Consider the following 17714-nt stretch of genomic DNA (forward strand, 5'->3'; position numbering starts at 1 on the left):
TGATCGAAGTGTCTGGTATCATTTTAAAGAATACTTTTTGATTTTTTTATGATATAGATTATGATAAATTCTGAGACTCTCAGTCTAAGAAACTGCTGAAAAATCACAAAAAAAAATCTTGAGACAAAAAAGTAACTTTTTTTCTTATTTTTCTGATTTTACATTATATATTAGGTGGCTCAAAAAAACTGCTTTTATTTTTTTTAAATTTACACCTGTAACTGAGTATAATTGTGTGTTGATACAACAAAGCAATCAAAAGTTATAGCACTACAAATATAATTTACCCTAGTGTCCAAAAATGTCTCCAAGTGTCCAAAAGCCTCTCCAAACAAATAAAACATAATAATTGTACATATGAACTAATTACACATGCAAACACAACAATGACTAAAGGTTTGCATAGCATGCAGACATGATTGTAGTAATACGATTTCACAGGGTTTCATTCTATACGATTTGAGTTATCATTGAGTCTGTGTCATGTACTTGGCGTCATCTCCTGGTGGCCATATGTAATTACAGTGATTGATCACATGACTCTCTGTCCAAATACTGGTTGGAGCAATTTGAACCCAATCCTATTGGTTTAACGTTACATGACGCTTCAGCATTTCTGATGACGTTATCTGATCCAGCGCTGCATCCGAATATCCATACTTCTCTACTATATAGTATGCCAAAAACAGTATGCCAATGGAATAGTATGTCTGAATCTACAGTAGTCATGAAGCAGTAAGCGAGAAATGCCCGGATGACCTATTTCCGGCGAGATTTTGAAGTGTGGATTGACTGGACAATTAATGATCCTATAATCCCTCGGGAGCTGATGAGACATCATGTTCAAAACACTGGATTTAAATTAACGATGGTGAATCTTCGAACTGTAGGTTCTATACATACAAAGATAATTGTTCCATGTACTTGAATGGTGCTTTTTTTTTTCTCCCCAATTTGGAATTCCCAATGCGCACTAATTCGTCGTGGTGGCGTATTGACTCACCTCAATCCCACCCACGGGTGGTGGAGGACGAATCTCAGTTGCGTCTGAGACCATCAACCCATGCATCTTATCACGTGGCTTGTTGAGCGGGTTACCGCAGAGACCGTGTGTGGAGGCTTCACACTATTCTCCACGGCATCCACTCACAACTCACCATGCGCCCCGAGAGCGAGAACCACATTATAGCAACCACCAGGTTACCCCATGTGACTCTACCCTCCCTAGCAACCAGGCCAATTTGGTTGCTTAGGAGACCTGGCTGGAGTCACTCAGCATGCCCAGGATTCAAACTCATGACTCCAAGTGTGGTAGTCTCCCCGGGCCCCCCTGAATGGTGCTTGTTTAACAAAACCAAAGCAGACAGTTTTTATGGCTGTTGTTATTACATGCCAACATCCCCAGATGAAGTATGTATGAAATCTATTCATACTACTCGAATGCATACCTAAAAGAACGGCCAGCAGATAAGTGCGTCCTTCATCAAATACAGTACATACTGTGACAGTACGCAGTTTTGGATGCAGCAAAGGTGTTTGTAGCCAGATAGCAAGATAGCACATCTGAGCTTAAAGGGATCATGTTTACATCTTGTGGCCATACTTTTGAAACTGTGTGAATTTTTGCATTTATGGACTGACCTCATTCACTTCCATTGTAAGTGCCTCACTGTAACTAAGATTTTTACCTCTTGATGTTATGTGTAAATTACCCATATATCTACGATAACTGCACACTATCATCGACATAACTGTAGATGAAGTACATGAGATTGTGTCTTGTACAAAGAAATGCACAGTTAATATAGCTGGCATTGTCAGTGTTTTGGTGTACTGTTCCAAACCATCATTGGAGTAGTCTTCCAGCCTTATAAAAGTGTCCTGCTCTGTAGTGCAGGGTGTGGTGGAGACAGTGCTATAAGGTCGTCTTTTGCGTGTCTGGTTGGATCGGCTCTGATTTTGGGAGAGCACAGCTGTCTGACTCCATCCTGAGAATAAGAGATGTACAGTAGGTACTCATAGATATAGAAACTCCCAGATGTTCAGTGTGACAGTACCAAAATGATCTCTCACCGATAGAGCGACTAGGCATGGAGGAAAGAACCCTTTGGGTTAAAGTGGACCAGTCATTCCTCAGCATTGAATTCGTCTGATTGGGCTCTTGGCAACTATCCTCCTCTATCAGGTCTTTTTGATTCTCATGTTTCAGATCAACTACAAGCAAAATAGAGTCATTCCTCTGGCTTCATTGAAAGCATTTACAGAGAACTAACACTGTGTTATCTGTTTGAGTACCTACATCTCACTCCTCTGTGGGGACTCTTAACAGCATGCAGCTTGATCAAGTCTTGGGCTCCATCTCCACTGGGAACAGTCTCCATGATCAGGCTAGAGGCCATCCAGGCCACCTAGAGCTGCATGCATCAGAGCAGGAAATTTTGTGATGGGTCATGACTCAAAAACCCACAAAATATTTGAAAAATATAGATTTTTTCAAGACACATTAATCCGATTGACATAAATGTATTGAGACGATATTTGGGTTTCTAGAAATCTGAATAAGACAGCAGAATATTTTGATATTCATTTATATTAAGAAACTTCCACAGTAATCAGAATTTGGTTATATTCTGATTATATAAGCATCATGTAAACACATTAACCCGATTGTCATAACCATTTTAAGACAATATTCTGGTTTGTAGAAATCAAAATGAGACAGCAGAATACTGTATTCCAATAATAATTTATATTCAGAATATTCCAATAATCATCCGAATTTGGTCATATTCCGATTATGTAAGCATCATGTAAACAAATTAACCTGATTGTCATAACCATACTGAGCCAATATTCTGGATTCTAGAAATCTGAACAAGACAGTAGAATATTTTGATATTAATTTATATTAAGAATATTCTGATATTCAACAGAATTTTGGTCATAGTCTGATTATATAAACATCAGGCAAACACATTAAGCTGATTGTCATAACCATTTTTAGACAATATTCTGGTTTCTAGAAATCTGAATGAGACAGCAGAATACTTTATTCCAATAATAATCTATATTCAGAATATTTCAATATTCATCAGAATTTGGACATATTCTGATTATGTAAGTATCATGTAAACAAATTAAACTGATTGTCATAACCATATTGAGACGATATTCTAGTTTCTAGAAATCTAAATAAGACAACAGAATACTGTATTCCAATAATAATTTATATTCAGAATATCCCAATATTCATAAAAATTTAGTCATATCCTGATTACATAAGCATCATGAAAACAAATTAACCTGATTGTCATAACCATAATGAGTCAAAATTCTGTTTTCCAGAAATCTTAATAAGACAGCAGAATATTCCGATATTAATTTATATTAAGAATAGACCGATATTCATCAGAATTTGGTCATATTCTGAATACGTAAACATCATGTAAACACATTAAGCTGATTGTCATAACCAGATTGAGCCAATATTCTGGTTTCTAGAAATCTTAATACAACAGCAGGAATACATTATGTCTCTATTAATCAGAATTTTGAAAAGTCAAGCTATTGAACACCTTTGTGGAGTGAGGAGGACACTTTTTCAACTAACATTTTACAAACACTTAAAGAAATAACATAGCCTACATTTGTAGAAGTCTCATAAACAACATTTTTTAATTAATAGCGCTATTGTGTGTAATTGTTAAAGACATGAATGAGAATTAATTAATTGATTAAATTACTGTTCAAAATGACTAAAATGCAAGTAGTTCCAGATCTGATTAGCAGGAAAGAACATGCATGTCTTAGTTTATTCGGAGTAGGTTGATTTTACATTGGAATATTCCAATAACTATTAAGCATGTAAACATCTTATTAGAAAAAAGGCTTAGCCAGAATTAAAAGCTTAATTGGAAAACTTTGCATGTAAACATAATTAATAATTTTGGCAAATTTGAAGCAGAACACCACAGACTCATATAGATAACAGCATGAGAAATAGTGCAACAAATTGCGATACTCACGTTAATGGCTGCTGCTCTACAGATTTTCAAACACAGTGGTCACTGTGCAGATCTGAAAAAATTCAAATGTATCTAGTGACAATATGCGTGCTGTGAGTTGCAGACACACTTCACAGTTAAGAGACTGCAAATAAAGTGACAAACCACGGTCAGCATGCAGGAGGAAGTAACAAGAAGTGTCTTTCATTTCAACATTTCAAAGATGAACATAAAGGGCCTTGGTAAGCATCCAGAATTATGCTGCCATTGTTGACCTCCATGTATCCTGATATGCACCCTTAAGGGACAAAGATGAAAGGCAGGTGATTGACTGCTATAGAGAGAGTTCCAGCTCATTCAGATGTCTTAACACAGGGTGCCACCTCATGTTTATTCATTTGTATATATTTCCAAAAAAAAAAAAAAAAAAAGCTGATTGACAGATATAATACTTTTTTTTTTTAACTACATAAAAAAAAACATACAAGAAACAAATAATAAATACAAATTACCCCCCTAACCCACCATCACACGCAACAAAGAAGAGAGAGAGAGAGAGAGAGAGAGAGAGAGAGAAAATCCCCTTCGGCTTTCTCACAATATCGAGATATAACAGTCTGTACTATAACAATCTGTACACAATTAATAGCTAGGTCTCGTTAAAATTGAACCACTCTAGCACATAATTTCCTCTCAGCGATATCTACCAAGTCATTAGGGACATGATCTAAAACTGATCTCCACACACTGTAATAATTATTATCATCATTCCCTTTAGTTCTTGCAATGTCTTTCCATGGGCAAAACTTTGAAGATTTCTCTGTACAATTGTGTAATTGTTGTTTTTCACTAATCCAATTAAACAAAATACACTTTCTTTCTAGGAGCAAGAGTTTATACAACAGCATCATGTTATAGGAGTTAATTTTTTCCTGCCTACTTGATAGGCTTAAAAGATATAGACCTGAATCCCAATCTATTCTTTGTTGAAAAATGAATCTTAATTCCTGATAAATTAGGGACCAAAATCTAACAATCGAGGGGCAGTTACAAAAATAATGAACATACACTCACTGAGCAGTTTATTAGGAACACTATGTAAATAAAATACAAAAAAATAAAATAAAGTCCTAATAAAGTTCCCAAAGTGGTCTTCTGCTGTTGTAGCCCATCCGCCTCAAGGTTCAATGTGTTGTGCATTCTGAGATGCTATTCTGCTCACTACAATTGTACAGAGTGGTTATCTGAGTTACTGTAGCCTTTCTGTCAGCTCAAACCAGTCTGGCCATTCTCCATTGACCTCTCTCATTCCATCTGCAGAAATAAGGCTCACTGGATGTTTTTTGCTTTTGGCACCATTCTGAATAAACTCTAAAGACTGTTGTGCGTGAAAATCCCAGGAGATCAGCAGTTACAGAAATCCTCAAACCAGCCCATCTGACACCAACAATCATGCCATGGTCGAAATCACTGAGATCACATTTTTTTTCACATTAACTGAAGCTCCTGACCCGTATCTGAATGATTTTATTCATTGCACTGCTGCCACACGATTGGCTGATTAGATAATCGTATGAATAAGTAGGTGTACAGGTGTACCTAATAAGTGGTCAGTGAGTGTATATTCCTATACCAACTTTGCATTTTGAGCATAGAGGTCAGTGTGAGGAATCTATCGTATTAAGTATGTATGGAGATCTGTGTTTTCTATGTAATATCTTAAATTGAGTTTCTATAAATGTATTACAACAAAATATAATGAGAAAATACTGTATTGCCTATCAAAGAGGCAAACAAAGAGGACATTATTTTCCTGTCCGTCATTTTCAATAATTCTTGCCATATTCTTCTTGTTGGAAAAACAACTGAATTATTTCTAATAAAAGTTGGAATCTTTTCCCCACAGTTGGTAAGCATGCAGTAGGGTTGCTGAAGCACAACACCATGTATCCGGGGGATCCACACCCATGCGTGTAGAACATGCGCGGAACATGTCCCCCACACTTTCAATAAAACCAAACTTCATCCACAAATGTTTTCACAGGACAAATGTGTTTACGTTGTGTGTTTCATAAGAAAGAAAGAGACCCAATTCCAGTCATAATTAATAGACTTAATATGGACGATATGTGTTGTTACTGTGTTTTGCCTTTGATATACATATTGTATACTTGATATATGTAAAAAGGTTGGTAGCTTGTGTTAGGAAAAATGTGCTTCAACATCTAAATTAATTTTTCATTTTAAATGATTGACTGAATCAATCTGATAACATTACTGTAAGTTATACCAACAAAGGTAATAATTTTAAGATCAGGTAGAAATAAATACTTAATTAAAATACCCCTTTTACAGTGTAAATTACATGAAATCTTAAGCTTTCTGGTAAATGAAATGAGTAAACTGGACATTCTCCCTTTTAATTTTTACACAAAATGTGTTTTTAAAGCAGCATAAAGTTGATTCTGGACTTAAAGGTGCACTCAGTAACTTTTGTCATTGTGTCATCTTGGACTTACACTGACACCTAGTGGCTTGGATGCAGCATCATTTAAAATCAATAGTTTTCAGTTTCAGATGTCATTGTAGAAATGTAGTATTCATAAAGTCAGCCATGATTACTTTAATCAATGAGTGAAAGTGTCAAATAACAGGACGGTTACTGAGATTAAGCGAGTAGTATTCGGCTGGTCGTGTGAGTCTAACATGGCAGCCCCCATGTGTCAATCACCATTCATTTTCATTGCATTTTTTCCCACCTCCATACAATGAATGTGAATGGGGACTATGGCTGTGAGTCCTTAAAATTCTGCCTAACATCTCCTTTTGGAATGACTTGAGGGTGAGCAAATGACAAAAAAATTTCATTTTTGGGTGTTGGGTATAGTGTCTGACCATGTTTTAGCATGCCATGTAAAATAAATAATTTAAATCATTAAATGAAGCTCCTTGAAACAAACAACAAACATATCGTTGCCAAAAACACACATATTACTGCTGGCCTAGGTTTGAAGTGCAAGAGCTGTAATTTTACTTAAAGTGAAATAGGGAAGTCTATTACAAAGCAATTTGAGGGTCTGTTCTACTTGAATGGCTCAATTTCTTTCATTACTTATTTGAAACATCTGTATGTTTGCAGTTGTATTTAAAAGTTTGGAACTTTAACAAACAGAATTATGCTGATATTAATAACATGCTGAGCTTGACAATCTCAAAACAAATTTCAAACTATCCCAAAACAAAGCATAAAACTGCCATCTAGAGGCCAACCTTGGTTCTAAATGTACATTATGTTGCCTTTAAAATAATTAAAGGGATGGTTCACCCAAAATTGAAAATTCTCTCATCATTTTCTCACCCTCATGCCATCTCAGATGTGCATGACTTTCTCCTGCTGAACACAAATGAAGATTTTCAGAAGAATATCTCAGCTCTGTAGGTCCATGCAATGTAAGTTAATGGTGGCCAGAACTTTGAATCTCAAAAAAAGCACATAAAGGCAGCATAAAAATAATCCATAAGACTCCAGTGGAGTGTTATGATAGGTGTGGGTGAGAAACAGATCTATATTGAAGTCCTTTTTTGCTATAAATGTCCACCTTTGATCAGCCCCGACCAGTAGGTGGCGATATGCACTTCAGCATGCAAATCGGCAAAAACAAAAGAAGAATGTAAAAGTGAAAAAGGAAATTTATAGTAAAAAGGACTTAAATATTGATCTGTTTCTCAACCACACCTATCATATCACTTATGAAGATATAGATTTATCCACTGGAGTCATGTGGATTACTTTTATGCTGCCTTTATGTGCTTTTTGGAGATTCAAAGGTCTGGTCATCATTCACTTGCATTGTATGGACCAACAGAGCTGAAATATTCTTCTAATATATTCATTTGTAAATCATTTGGTGTCTGCGTATTGAAGAACAATCTACATTAATATGTTTTTTCTAACAGTGTAAGTTAAGTGATATCTTGACATGTAATTTTCTGATGCATAATAGGAGCTGTAAATATTGTGTAAATCTTCCAGTGACTCGATCTCACTCCTGCTCATGTGGAAATGTTCGTTACTGACTGACGTGTATTTCTTTGAAGGGTGGTGCAGCGGTACTTTCAGGAAACAAGAGCTAAAGTAAACAGCAGAGCACACTACCAAGCTGGACCCTCTGCCGGAGATCTGACAACTGAAGAAGAGGGGCAAGAGTCGCACGAAAAGCCGAAAATGGAGACGGGTGCTTACGGTGCATCGCTGGCCGGAGGAGCCTTTGATTTCTCGGGCTTTATAAAGCAGCCGCAAACGATACTCCGGCTGTTCAGTTGGGTGAGATCACAGTCATAGTTAGCTAATCGAGCTAATGCTCTCACCAGATGAGCAAGTTTATAACTTTCCTGCTGGCCTGAAAACAGTGGTGGAGAGAATGTAGGGCGAACAACGCTTTACTACTTGCAAAAGTTAAAAAACACAGACCCATATGGATGGAAAGGTTTTGGAGTTTGAGGGAGTTTCGGTCATAAGGCTACAAGTCGGGTATATCAAGATGTCAAAACCGTGCCAGTTAGGCTAACTCACACTCTTTTAGTGGAGCTAGTTTTGCGAGTACGTCATGCACTAGCTGGCGTTATACCAACTACTACAGTAAATGTGTGCTGTTGTTGTCAAAAAAGTTAGTCACTTAGCATTTAAATTAAGAAAGATGGAAAAACATTTCACAAAATAAAGTTTGTTAGGTTTGAAATAATACTGTTCAAAATGAAGACAAAAAAGTATTGTGACACAATGGTGTGTGTTCAATACACGTTACGCTAAGTAAACAAAATTTGTTGCATAATGTTGAGGACCACAGAAGTGAATTTCAACTCGTCCCTTGACTGCTTTAAAAAATAAATAAATAAATAAAAAAGGCAAAAACCGAGGTTACAGTTAGGCGTTTACAATGGAAGTGAATGGGGTCAGTCCATGAGCACTAAAATACACACCGTTTCGAAAGTATAGCCACAAAACATAAACATTATACCTGTTAACATGATTTTAGTGTGATAAAATCAATGACAGGGTTTACCGGTGTTATGTCATCATGGCAACAAATATGTCATATTGGATAACTTTGCACAGATAAGGTTTTATCACACTAAAATCATGTAAACATGTATATATCTTATGTTTATATGTATATATCTTGTGGCTATACTTTTGAAACAGTGTGTATGTTAGCATGTATGGACTGGCCCCATTCACTTCCATTGTAAAGGCCAAAGTATACTTCGCCTGTCCGCGTTCCGCGATGGTCTGCGTGACATAATTTTCATCACCAAGAGTGTCTGCGGACATCCGCGTGCAGCCAGATTTTTCTGTCCATGTGGACAAACGTGCATGCACAAGCTTGACTGTTGAGATAGAAGAGTCCACTAGGTAGCAATACACACAGTTGGGCTGTACTGTCAAGCAGTAGTCGAAGAACATATCCTTCTCCATTGTTTTGTTGTTGTTCTTGCCTCCTCTAATGGCGAATCCTCAGGTTTTCTTCTGCATCCTTCAGAGCGGATGTCCTGTAAATGACACGACTTGGTGCTGTGTCGGTGCTGCCCTCTAATGTCTGGTTGCGTATAACAAAGCAATTGTACTGCGCATGTGTCGAACTCGTCCATTCGCGCTCAACCGCATGAGGTATACTTTCAAAGCTGTGCGCACAACCGTGCATGAGACGGAACACGCAAATTGAAGTACACCTGGGCCTTTAGGGTGTGCGCGTTGCGGATCCCTCCGCACATAGTATGTGTGATGCAAATTGCGTCATCAGCACAGCCACGTGGCTTGACGGCATGCCGCCTAGACTTTCTTGACTCGCACACGCGGTCCTCATCTGTGCGCGTCCTCTGCGTATGTGCTGGCCATTGAGTATATTAAAAGAGTGTCACAAAGCAGTTGTAGTGCGCATGCATCGAACGCATTCCTATTCATTTGCGGGCGCGAGGCGATCTGGAATGGGCAAAAACGAAGTATACCTGGGTCTTAAGCAGGGGCGGGTTTATGATTTCTGTGGCCCCAAGCAACCGACCAACCCAGGGCCCCATTTCGAAAAAATTTTGCTTAACAAATGACATAAAATTGATTTTAAATCATATTTTTAAATTCATCCTCTCAGCCACTGTAGCCAAGTACATTCAAAATGTTTAATGAAATAAAAATCTAGTTGAAGATAATTAATGCATGTTTTCCAGTTTTTCCACAATACAGTGATACAGTTTGTTTTTATATTTACCTACATATACAATACTGTGCAAAAGTTTTAGGCACTTAAGATGTTTCACAAAAGCATTTGTCTTAAGATGGTTATTTATATTTTCAGCTTTAGTGTGTCAATAGGAAATATAAATTTTAGACTCCCAAACATTACTTTTGCAAATAGAAAAGATTAGAATAGAAGAACAGGGAGCCCTGCAACAGATGTCATGGCCCCCACAAAGCCCCCTACTGAACATCGAGACAGTCTGGGATTACATGAAGAAACAGAAGCAATTGAGACAGCCTAAATAGATAGAAAATTGTAGGTGTAATTATCAAATGCCCATATAACTCACCTACTTTTACCCACTTTACTGATAATTGGCAGTTGATGTTCTTAATGATCAAAGCAAACATGTTATGAGAGGGCCATACCTTCCATTCAACACGTGGTGGTGGTGTTTTTTTTTTGTGTGTGTGTGTGTGTACATTTTCTGTCATATATGCAGTGCTCTCAATAGTTTATTGATTTTAGTGTATGTGATTTCAACTGTGATTCTTTTAATTCCTAATTTTGATTTAGCCCTATTACTTTCCATCACAGCTCTTCTCCATAGTGGTGTTTGCTACCATCGTTTCTGAAGGCTACTTAAACGAAAGTAGTGGAAAAGACACCAAGTGCATTTTCAATCAGAGTGACAGTGCTTGCAGCTATGGAGTGAGTATCGGAGTTCTAGCCTTCCTGGCCTGTGTTATCTTTATTTTGCTGGATGCCTACTTCCCCCAAATCAGCAATGCCAAGGAAAGGAAATACATCATCCTGGGTGATCTTGTTTTCTCTGGTAAGATTTATGGACGATTTATGTTATTTATCTTTATCATTATCAGGTTTAATTTTTATTAAAACAGTATGCATACTTTGATAATAGACTAATTTATTGTCATTTTCAGTGTCTAAGAGCCAGATATAGGCTCTGTACTAAAACATTAGTGAGTTGCTTCACTGCCTCCAAGAGCCCAACATATATTTCGGTTAGAGGCAAATGCTAGGTGTCTGCGTACTGGACACGTGATGGAAATTTCATCATCAGCAGAGTGCTCAAGCGCTGAATGCATGCAGCCCAATTTTTCTAAAGCCCAAAGTATACTTCGGTTTTAAAGCGAACGCTTAACGTCTGCGTACAGTCGAATGCTATCCTTTCAAAGTATACTTTATTTGACTGGGCACGCATACACAGGAGGTTGGCACTTGCGCGCTATGACTGCTATGAGACACTGGACTATTTCTCTTTAGGAGTTTAGAAACAAAGTTGCCTTTATATTCCTTCAGACTGGAGTTATACAAATGCAGGTATCTCCAGACCTCCTCACACACGCGCTCTTGACGTGCACATCCACGGTTATTGTTTCCAAATTCGTCTCATGTTGTTTACTGGCAATTACATCTTCTTCTAGCACTTGTTCTTGAAAGCAAAGGCTCAACTGTGAGTGTTGCCACCTTGTGGACCCGCTAATTAGTGCAAATAATTCCAGGCGCATGTGCATACTGTGCGTTCAGAGTACACGTGGTTAGAAAAATCGAGCGTTCACTGCCCGAGCACTAAGCTGATGACTAAATCTGTGTCACGTGTCCTGTACGCAGATGCCTAGCAGGGCTCCAGACAGGGCTCCAGTCTTCGAAGGGTATAGTGCATTAGGATGATCACTTCTGAATGGAACAAACCCATAAAAAAAAAATCAGTTTCATGATGGCGCAGCGGATGGCCGCCTCAGTGTGGAGTGCTCCTATTGTTTTGTTGTTTTTGTTTGTTTGTCCTGTGTTTAGTAATCTTTTTCCAGTCAGTTTTACCAGAGACTAACTGCTGAACATTCGACAGCATATGCCAGACAATCTTTTCCCGATTTTTTTGAATATTCAGTTTTGCTGGACATTTTGGTTGGAGGCACGGCTGTGTTGTTCAAGAGACACAGGCGAGTTCGACAAGCAGGCGCGCTGGTCAAGCTCCGTTGGCGCGGCTTTCGAACAGCGCTGCAGAGTATTCATCTAGCGAATCTCCGCTCTCTTCCTAACAAAACGGACGAACTACATCTCCTCACCCGCACAAACAAGGACCTTTCAACCTCTGCTGCCTTGTGCTTCACAGAAACCTGACAGTGCGTTACATCTGCCCGGGCTTTCAGCTGTTCAGAGCGGATCGCATCACGGAGTTAACGGGGAAAACGAGAGGCAGTGGAACATGCTTTTACATCAATGAAAGTTGGTGTACAGATGTAACAACGTTAAAGGAGATGTGCTGTCCTAATTTGGAAGTGCTCTTTATTAACTGTAAGCCTTTCTACTCGCCGCGGGAGTTTTCCTCGTTTATTCTGGTGAGTGTTTACATCGCACCAAACGCGTGTTTGAATGCCGCGCTGCAACAGCTGGCTGATCAAATCACAGACACAGAACAACAATACCCGGACTCAGTTATTATTATTCTTGGGGATTTTAACAAATCAAACCTCACACGTGAACTACCCAAATACAAACAGCACATTACATGCCCCACCAGAGACAGAAATATACTAAACCACTGCTACACAACAATAAAGGATGCATATCGCTCTGTCCCTAGAGCAGCTTTGGGACTCTCTGATCACTATCTGGTTCATCTTCTTCCAAACTACGGACAGAAACTAAAATCTGCTAAGCCTGTAGTAAGGACTGTAAAGAGATGGACCAATGAAGCAGAGCGGGAACTACAAGCCTGCTTTGACTGCACTGATTGGAGTGTTTTTGAGGCTGCAGACACCAATCTGGATGAGCTCACAGATACTGTTACATCATATATCAGTTTCTGTGAGGATATGTGCATCCCTACTAGGACTTATTTAACATTTAACAATGACAAACCATGGTTTACAGCAGAACTCAGGCAGCTCCGTCAGGCCAAAGAGGATGCTTACAGATGTGGGGATAAAGTCTTGTACAGTCAGGCCAGGAACACACTGAATAAGGAAATAAGAAAAAAGTCTTGTTGCTGTTTTGTATTGTTGTGTACTGGAAGCTCCTGTCACCAAGGCAAATTCCTTGTACTTGTAAGCATACTTGGCATAAAGCTCATTCTGATTCTGATAAACATTGCTGCGAGAAGCGTGGGCTGGGTAGCAGATTTGGCATTGATTATTTGTTTAAAACTTCTATGATGATAACCCCTAATGTGTCTGCATTTAAACTAGTTTAAAAAAGGGCTTTGTTTGTCTTCAGATAACTGTATTTTAATCAGTAAGGACTCATTCCCATTGTCGAAGTATTTTAATTTAGCCCAGCATAAAAAAAAAGTGTTAACATTTGACTAATTACTACAGTAATGTCAGTACGTTTACAAAATTTAAAAATCAATGCTTTACTGTCAAGTGGGCATTTCAGTGGGACAAAATGGAAATGTACTTGTATGTACATAATATTATTCATTTTTGTCCATATAATTGTCATTTTATAGATATATAATATATTGCACCCTGACAATTGATTCCAATGGAGTATTCCATTAGCATGTTGCTAAGATAACATACTGACACTCCAATAAGTATAAAATTACATAGTGCACACAAATATTGGGTAAAATAGTCCATTTGTAATTCGATTGAGCTATTGGTTCCCGACACTTTTCAGTACAGAATGAAACGCATGTAGTGTATTTATAGTCAACATTACTCTCGCTTGCAAAAACAAGGTATCTTAAAAGGCAGCAATAATAGGTTGCTTTTGGAACAGACTTCATGTTTCAAGCGTGAATATGATGCCTTAAAATGCTGTAGGTAGCTCACTAGGTTTTGAACCAGAGCTACACTTTCTATTCCTCATGTACTCTCAATCTTTTGCTTTCTCTTGCCCTTTTCTTCAGGTGTATGGACGTTCCTGTGGTTTGTGTGTTTCTGTGTTCTAGCTAATCAGTGGTCAAACACGGTCAGTACGGGTGGCATCCCTGCTGATGCGGCCCGAGCTGTGGTGACCTTCTCCTTCTTTTCCATTGCCACCTGGGTGAGCACAATCTCACTATATTAGACCTCCTGCTACATAGTTTAGACAGCTTAATGTGTAGACATGGTGTAACTGTAGGTAATTTACGGTTGACAAGCAATGTCAGAACTTGGCACATCAATACAGAATTTTACTGATATGCAGTCACACCATCACAGGTACGCATTCGCATTTCGGCTAGTCTACAACGACTTTGAACACGCCTCATCTAATCATATTTATAATGTATTAATGTTTTGAGTCTTTTGTTTTTAAAGGGATAGTTCACCCAATCATTTACTCACCCTCATGCCATCCCAGATGTGTATGACTTTCTTCTTCTGCAGAACACAACAAGATTTTCAGATCAATATTCAAGTCCTTTTTTACTAAAAATTCTCCTCCTTCCCAGTAGGTGGCGATATGCACAAAGAATGCAAATCACCAAAAACAAAAGAAGAAGAATGTGAACGTGGAGATTTATTGTAAAAAAGGACTTAAATATTGATTTGTTTCTCATTCACATCTATCATATCACTTCTGAAGACATTGATTTAATCACTGGAGTCATGTGGATTACTTTTATGCTGTCCTTATGTGCTTTTTGGACCTTAAAAGTTCTGGTCACATTCACTTGAATTGTATGGACCAACAGAACTGAAATGTTCCTCTAAAAATCTTAATTTGTGTTCTTCAGAAGAAAGAAAGTCATACACATCTGGGATGGCATGAGGGTGAGTAAATGATGAGAGAATTTTTATTTTTGGGTGAACTGTCACTTTAATTCGAGTGTTAATGTGAATCAGCTGGGGGTTTTTTTACTAATGCAAAACATATCATTCATTTGTCTGTTAGTCTTACCTTTTGGTTTGCATGAAGCAAGTTCCAAATATAAAAAGTAAAACAAAACATTTTTAGTCATTTTCATTTGTAATTTATTTAATTCTGATTTAATGCCGACAACGATAAAAAAGTAAGCATTATTACATGGTCAAAGGGGTCACTGACAAATACGGTTTTCCAAGATGATAAAAATTATAAATCTTTTAAAAATCTAGTTTAAAACACATTTACAAGTTCATAGAAAAGTATTCTTTGTGACCATGTTGCTTTCATACTGTACATATTTGACTTTTTTTTTTTTTAAGCATTTTTGTGCACAAACAAATATTTAATGACTTCAAAAATGTCAAGTGGTGCAACCTTCAGTTAAAAGGCGTTGATCTTATTTTTTTACAAATCATGACTTTATGAGTCACAAATATCATTACGTTTTGTTTTTTTGTTTTTTTTGAGGGGGGGGGGTTAATCCATTTGTTGTGAACAATTGTGCATTTCATAGAAATAGTTGATATTTTGTAAAAACTTCACACATCTATTTTTTTTATGTTGGTTACACCACCTGACTTTGACAAAATTGTTTTAAATATTAGTAAAAGATTACTACTTTTTTTATTTCAGCTTTTAATTATTTTTATTTATTTTTTACTCTGGACAGTTACACCACTTTTTTTGACTTAAAGCCCGAAAAAATATTACAGTAAAGGTTTTGAAGAAAATTCAGAAATTGAAAACATGTTTATCAAAGTAGAGGTGTATTCAAATAGTTTTGTAAGAATTGCATTTTTAATGTATTTCTGAATAACTTAATAGATCTGGACAAAACCCATATTTTATTTATATATACATTTTTTAGTTTCAAGCAAAAATAACTATATTGTGATATAGTTACAGAGATATAAAATTACTCATACCATAATTTTGGTCTTATCACCCACCCCTATCTCCTTGTATTTGTTCAATTTGATAAACTAAAACAAATATCATCTTCTTCCTCAAGGCGCTGCTTACCGTGTTTGCATTGAAACGATACCGCCAAGGAGTGGACAGTTTTGATACAGGCTACACTGATCCAGTAAGTGACCACACTTCCCCATACCCTGCGGCATATCCCTACCCTGCCGGTGCTTCACAGAGTTACCAGCAGTCCCCATTCGCAACCACTTCTTCTGGAGAGGGAGGGTACCAGCCTCCTGCCTACTAAGGGATGGCTGTTTCGTGTCCTTACAAGCATCGAGAAGGTATTTTAACACAATTCTGAAAGGCTCATCTGTGTAGACTGATTCATACTCTCCACGCCACTGTTTTACTTTTCTATAAGAGTTTAAATTATGTCCTGTGGTTGACACTTGGTATGCTTTGACTGTGTGTATTTTTATGTTTTAAAGAGCATGAAGAAGTTATTTATTTTTATTTTGTTCTGATTCTAGTAAATGCTTAATATAACCCTAAGTGCAAAATTTATTTGCACATTTGCAGAATTATCTTAATAATTGTATTGTTGGTTTATTCCAAATTGAGTTCCACTGAAAAGATTGAATAATAACTGCAGGTTTTACATTTAGAAGATGATCGATTTCATGCTCTACACAATTATATAATATAAGAAAAATTTAACAGTCACTATAGAACAAACATGCAGTGGTTTCCTTAAAAGTGGCTTGGTTTCCAAACTGGTGTTGGAAAAAAAAAAAAAGCAAAATCAGAACAAAACTACTGATATGCTCAACAAACTCCATGTGCCAAATACATTAACACACATCAGTGCTGTACTTTGAATTTGTTGCCAAATGTCTTTGTTGCCATAAAAAGGAAAATAAACCTTTCTATGCACTAAATGGTTTTAATAACTTCACTCTTCTTGAAACTGAATGAAGAGCTCATTGATGAGTTGTTAGACTGATGTTGTGAGGTAGGAAATTGACTACCAAAGAAACTACTGTAAAGTGCTTAAATTTCATTTGTAACAATGGACCGTTTACTTGTGTAGATAAGCCTTATTTTTGTATACTTTATGCACCTGATTGTCAAAATGTTAATCATAAAATGTAAAATTGCTCAAATTCTAGCAATTGTTTTTTTTTTTTTTCAGAGAAGATTTCTACCTCTTACAATTAAAATTGTGCCTTGTTTTGAATTAGTATCTTGGCATTTTCAAGGATTTTTTCTGTAAATGTATTTCTGCTTGACTATTTTTAGACCACTTTTACTACCCTAAATTTGGAAATTGGAATGCAAAAATGATAAGAAATAAGAAATGATAATTACTAGAGTTGTTTTGTTCAAGGCAGACAACTTTATTTCATTTTCACAATTCTGTTCTTAGCACATAATTGGTTTGTATTCCTGTTTTTTTATTATTGCAACTCTTACTTATTGCAACATTCTCTTTTTTGTAAAGAAATGCTGTCCAATAAACACTTGATTGTTTGAATGTTAACACATTTTCAAGACTTGTGGTATGCCTTTGGAAATCTGATGGACAAATTACCAACAAGACGGTTCAAGGAAATATAAAGGATTCTCTGTTTAAATAGCTTAACTGGTATATAGTCATCATAATGGTGCATATCACTTGGCACAGTCCATTAGTTGACACAGAAGGAGAAATGTGGGGGACTGACAGCCTTGGACAGCCTCA

The 17714-nt window shown here is 37.1% G+C and overlaps 2 protein-coding genes across 9 annotated transcripts in view; one reads left to right on the top strand and one right to left on the bottom strand.

Annotated features, from left to right (window-relative positions):
• The window catches only part of LOC127452149 (transmembrane channel-like protein 6), an 85605-nt gene that overhangs the window by 57888 nt on the left and 10003 nt on the right, over positions 1-17714 (bottom strand). For 2 of the 8 annotated variants that reach the window (XM_051717409.1, XM_051717410.1), the window contains exons 1-5: positions 4170-4273; positions 4026-4077; positions 2300-2414; positions 2074-2214; positions 1845-1988 (exon numbers count right to left, since the gene is read on the bottom strand). In XM_051717409.1, the coding sequence (XP_051573369.1) occupies positions 1845-1988; positions 2074-2214; positions 2300-2399 (385 nt within the window). In that variant the 5' untranslated portion in view covers positions 2400-2414; positions 4026-4077; positions 4170-4273. The other 6 variants (XM_051717407.1, XM_051717406.1, XM_051717405.1 and 3 more) reach the window with 5 other exon arrangements.
• Positions 8102-17517, top strand: LOC127452175 (synaptogyrin-2-like). The gene is made up of 4 exons (XM_051717481.1): positions 8102-8328; positions 10835-11072; positions 14118-14254; positions 16074-17517. Exons 1-4 carry the CDS (start codon positions 8230-8232, stop codon positions 16275-16277), a joined length of 678 nt encoding a protein of 225 aa, XP_051573441.1. The 5' UTR covers positions 8102-8229; the 3' UTR covers positions 16278-17517.

Source organism: Myxocyprinus asiaticus, chromosome 14 (assembly GCF_019703515.2).
Source record: "Myxocyprinus asiaticus isolate MX2 ecotype Aquarium Trade chromosome 14, UBuf_Myxa_2, whole genome shotgun sequence".
NCBI lineage: Eukaryota > Metazoa > Chordata > Actinopteri > Cypriniformes > Catostomidae > Myxocyprinus > Myxocyprinus asiaticus.

Excerpts from the sequence above, each read along its gene's own strand:
- LOC127452175 (XM_051717481.1), top strand. The coding sequence starts at position 8,230 with ATGGAGACGGGTGCTTACGGTGCATCGCTGGCCGGAGGAGCCTTTGAT. Across the intron at positions 8,329-10,834 it reads TACTCCGGCTGTTCAGTTGG|CTCTTCTCCATAGTGGTGTT; the intron begins GTGAGATCACAG and ends TTTCCATCACAG. Across the intron at positions 14,255-16,073 it reads TCTTTTCCATTGCCACCTGG|GCGCTGCTTACCGTGTTTGC; the intron begins GTGAGCACAATC and ends TTCTTCCTCAAG.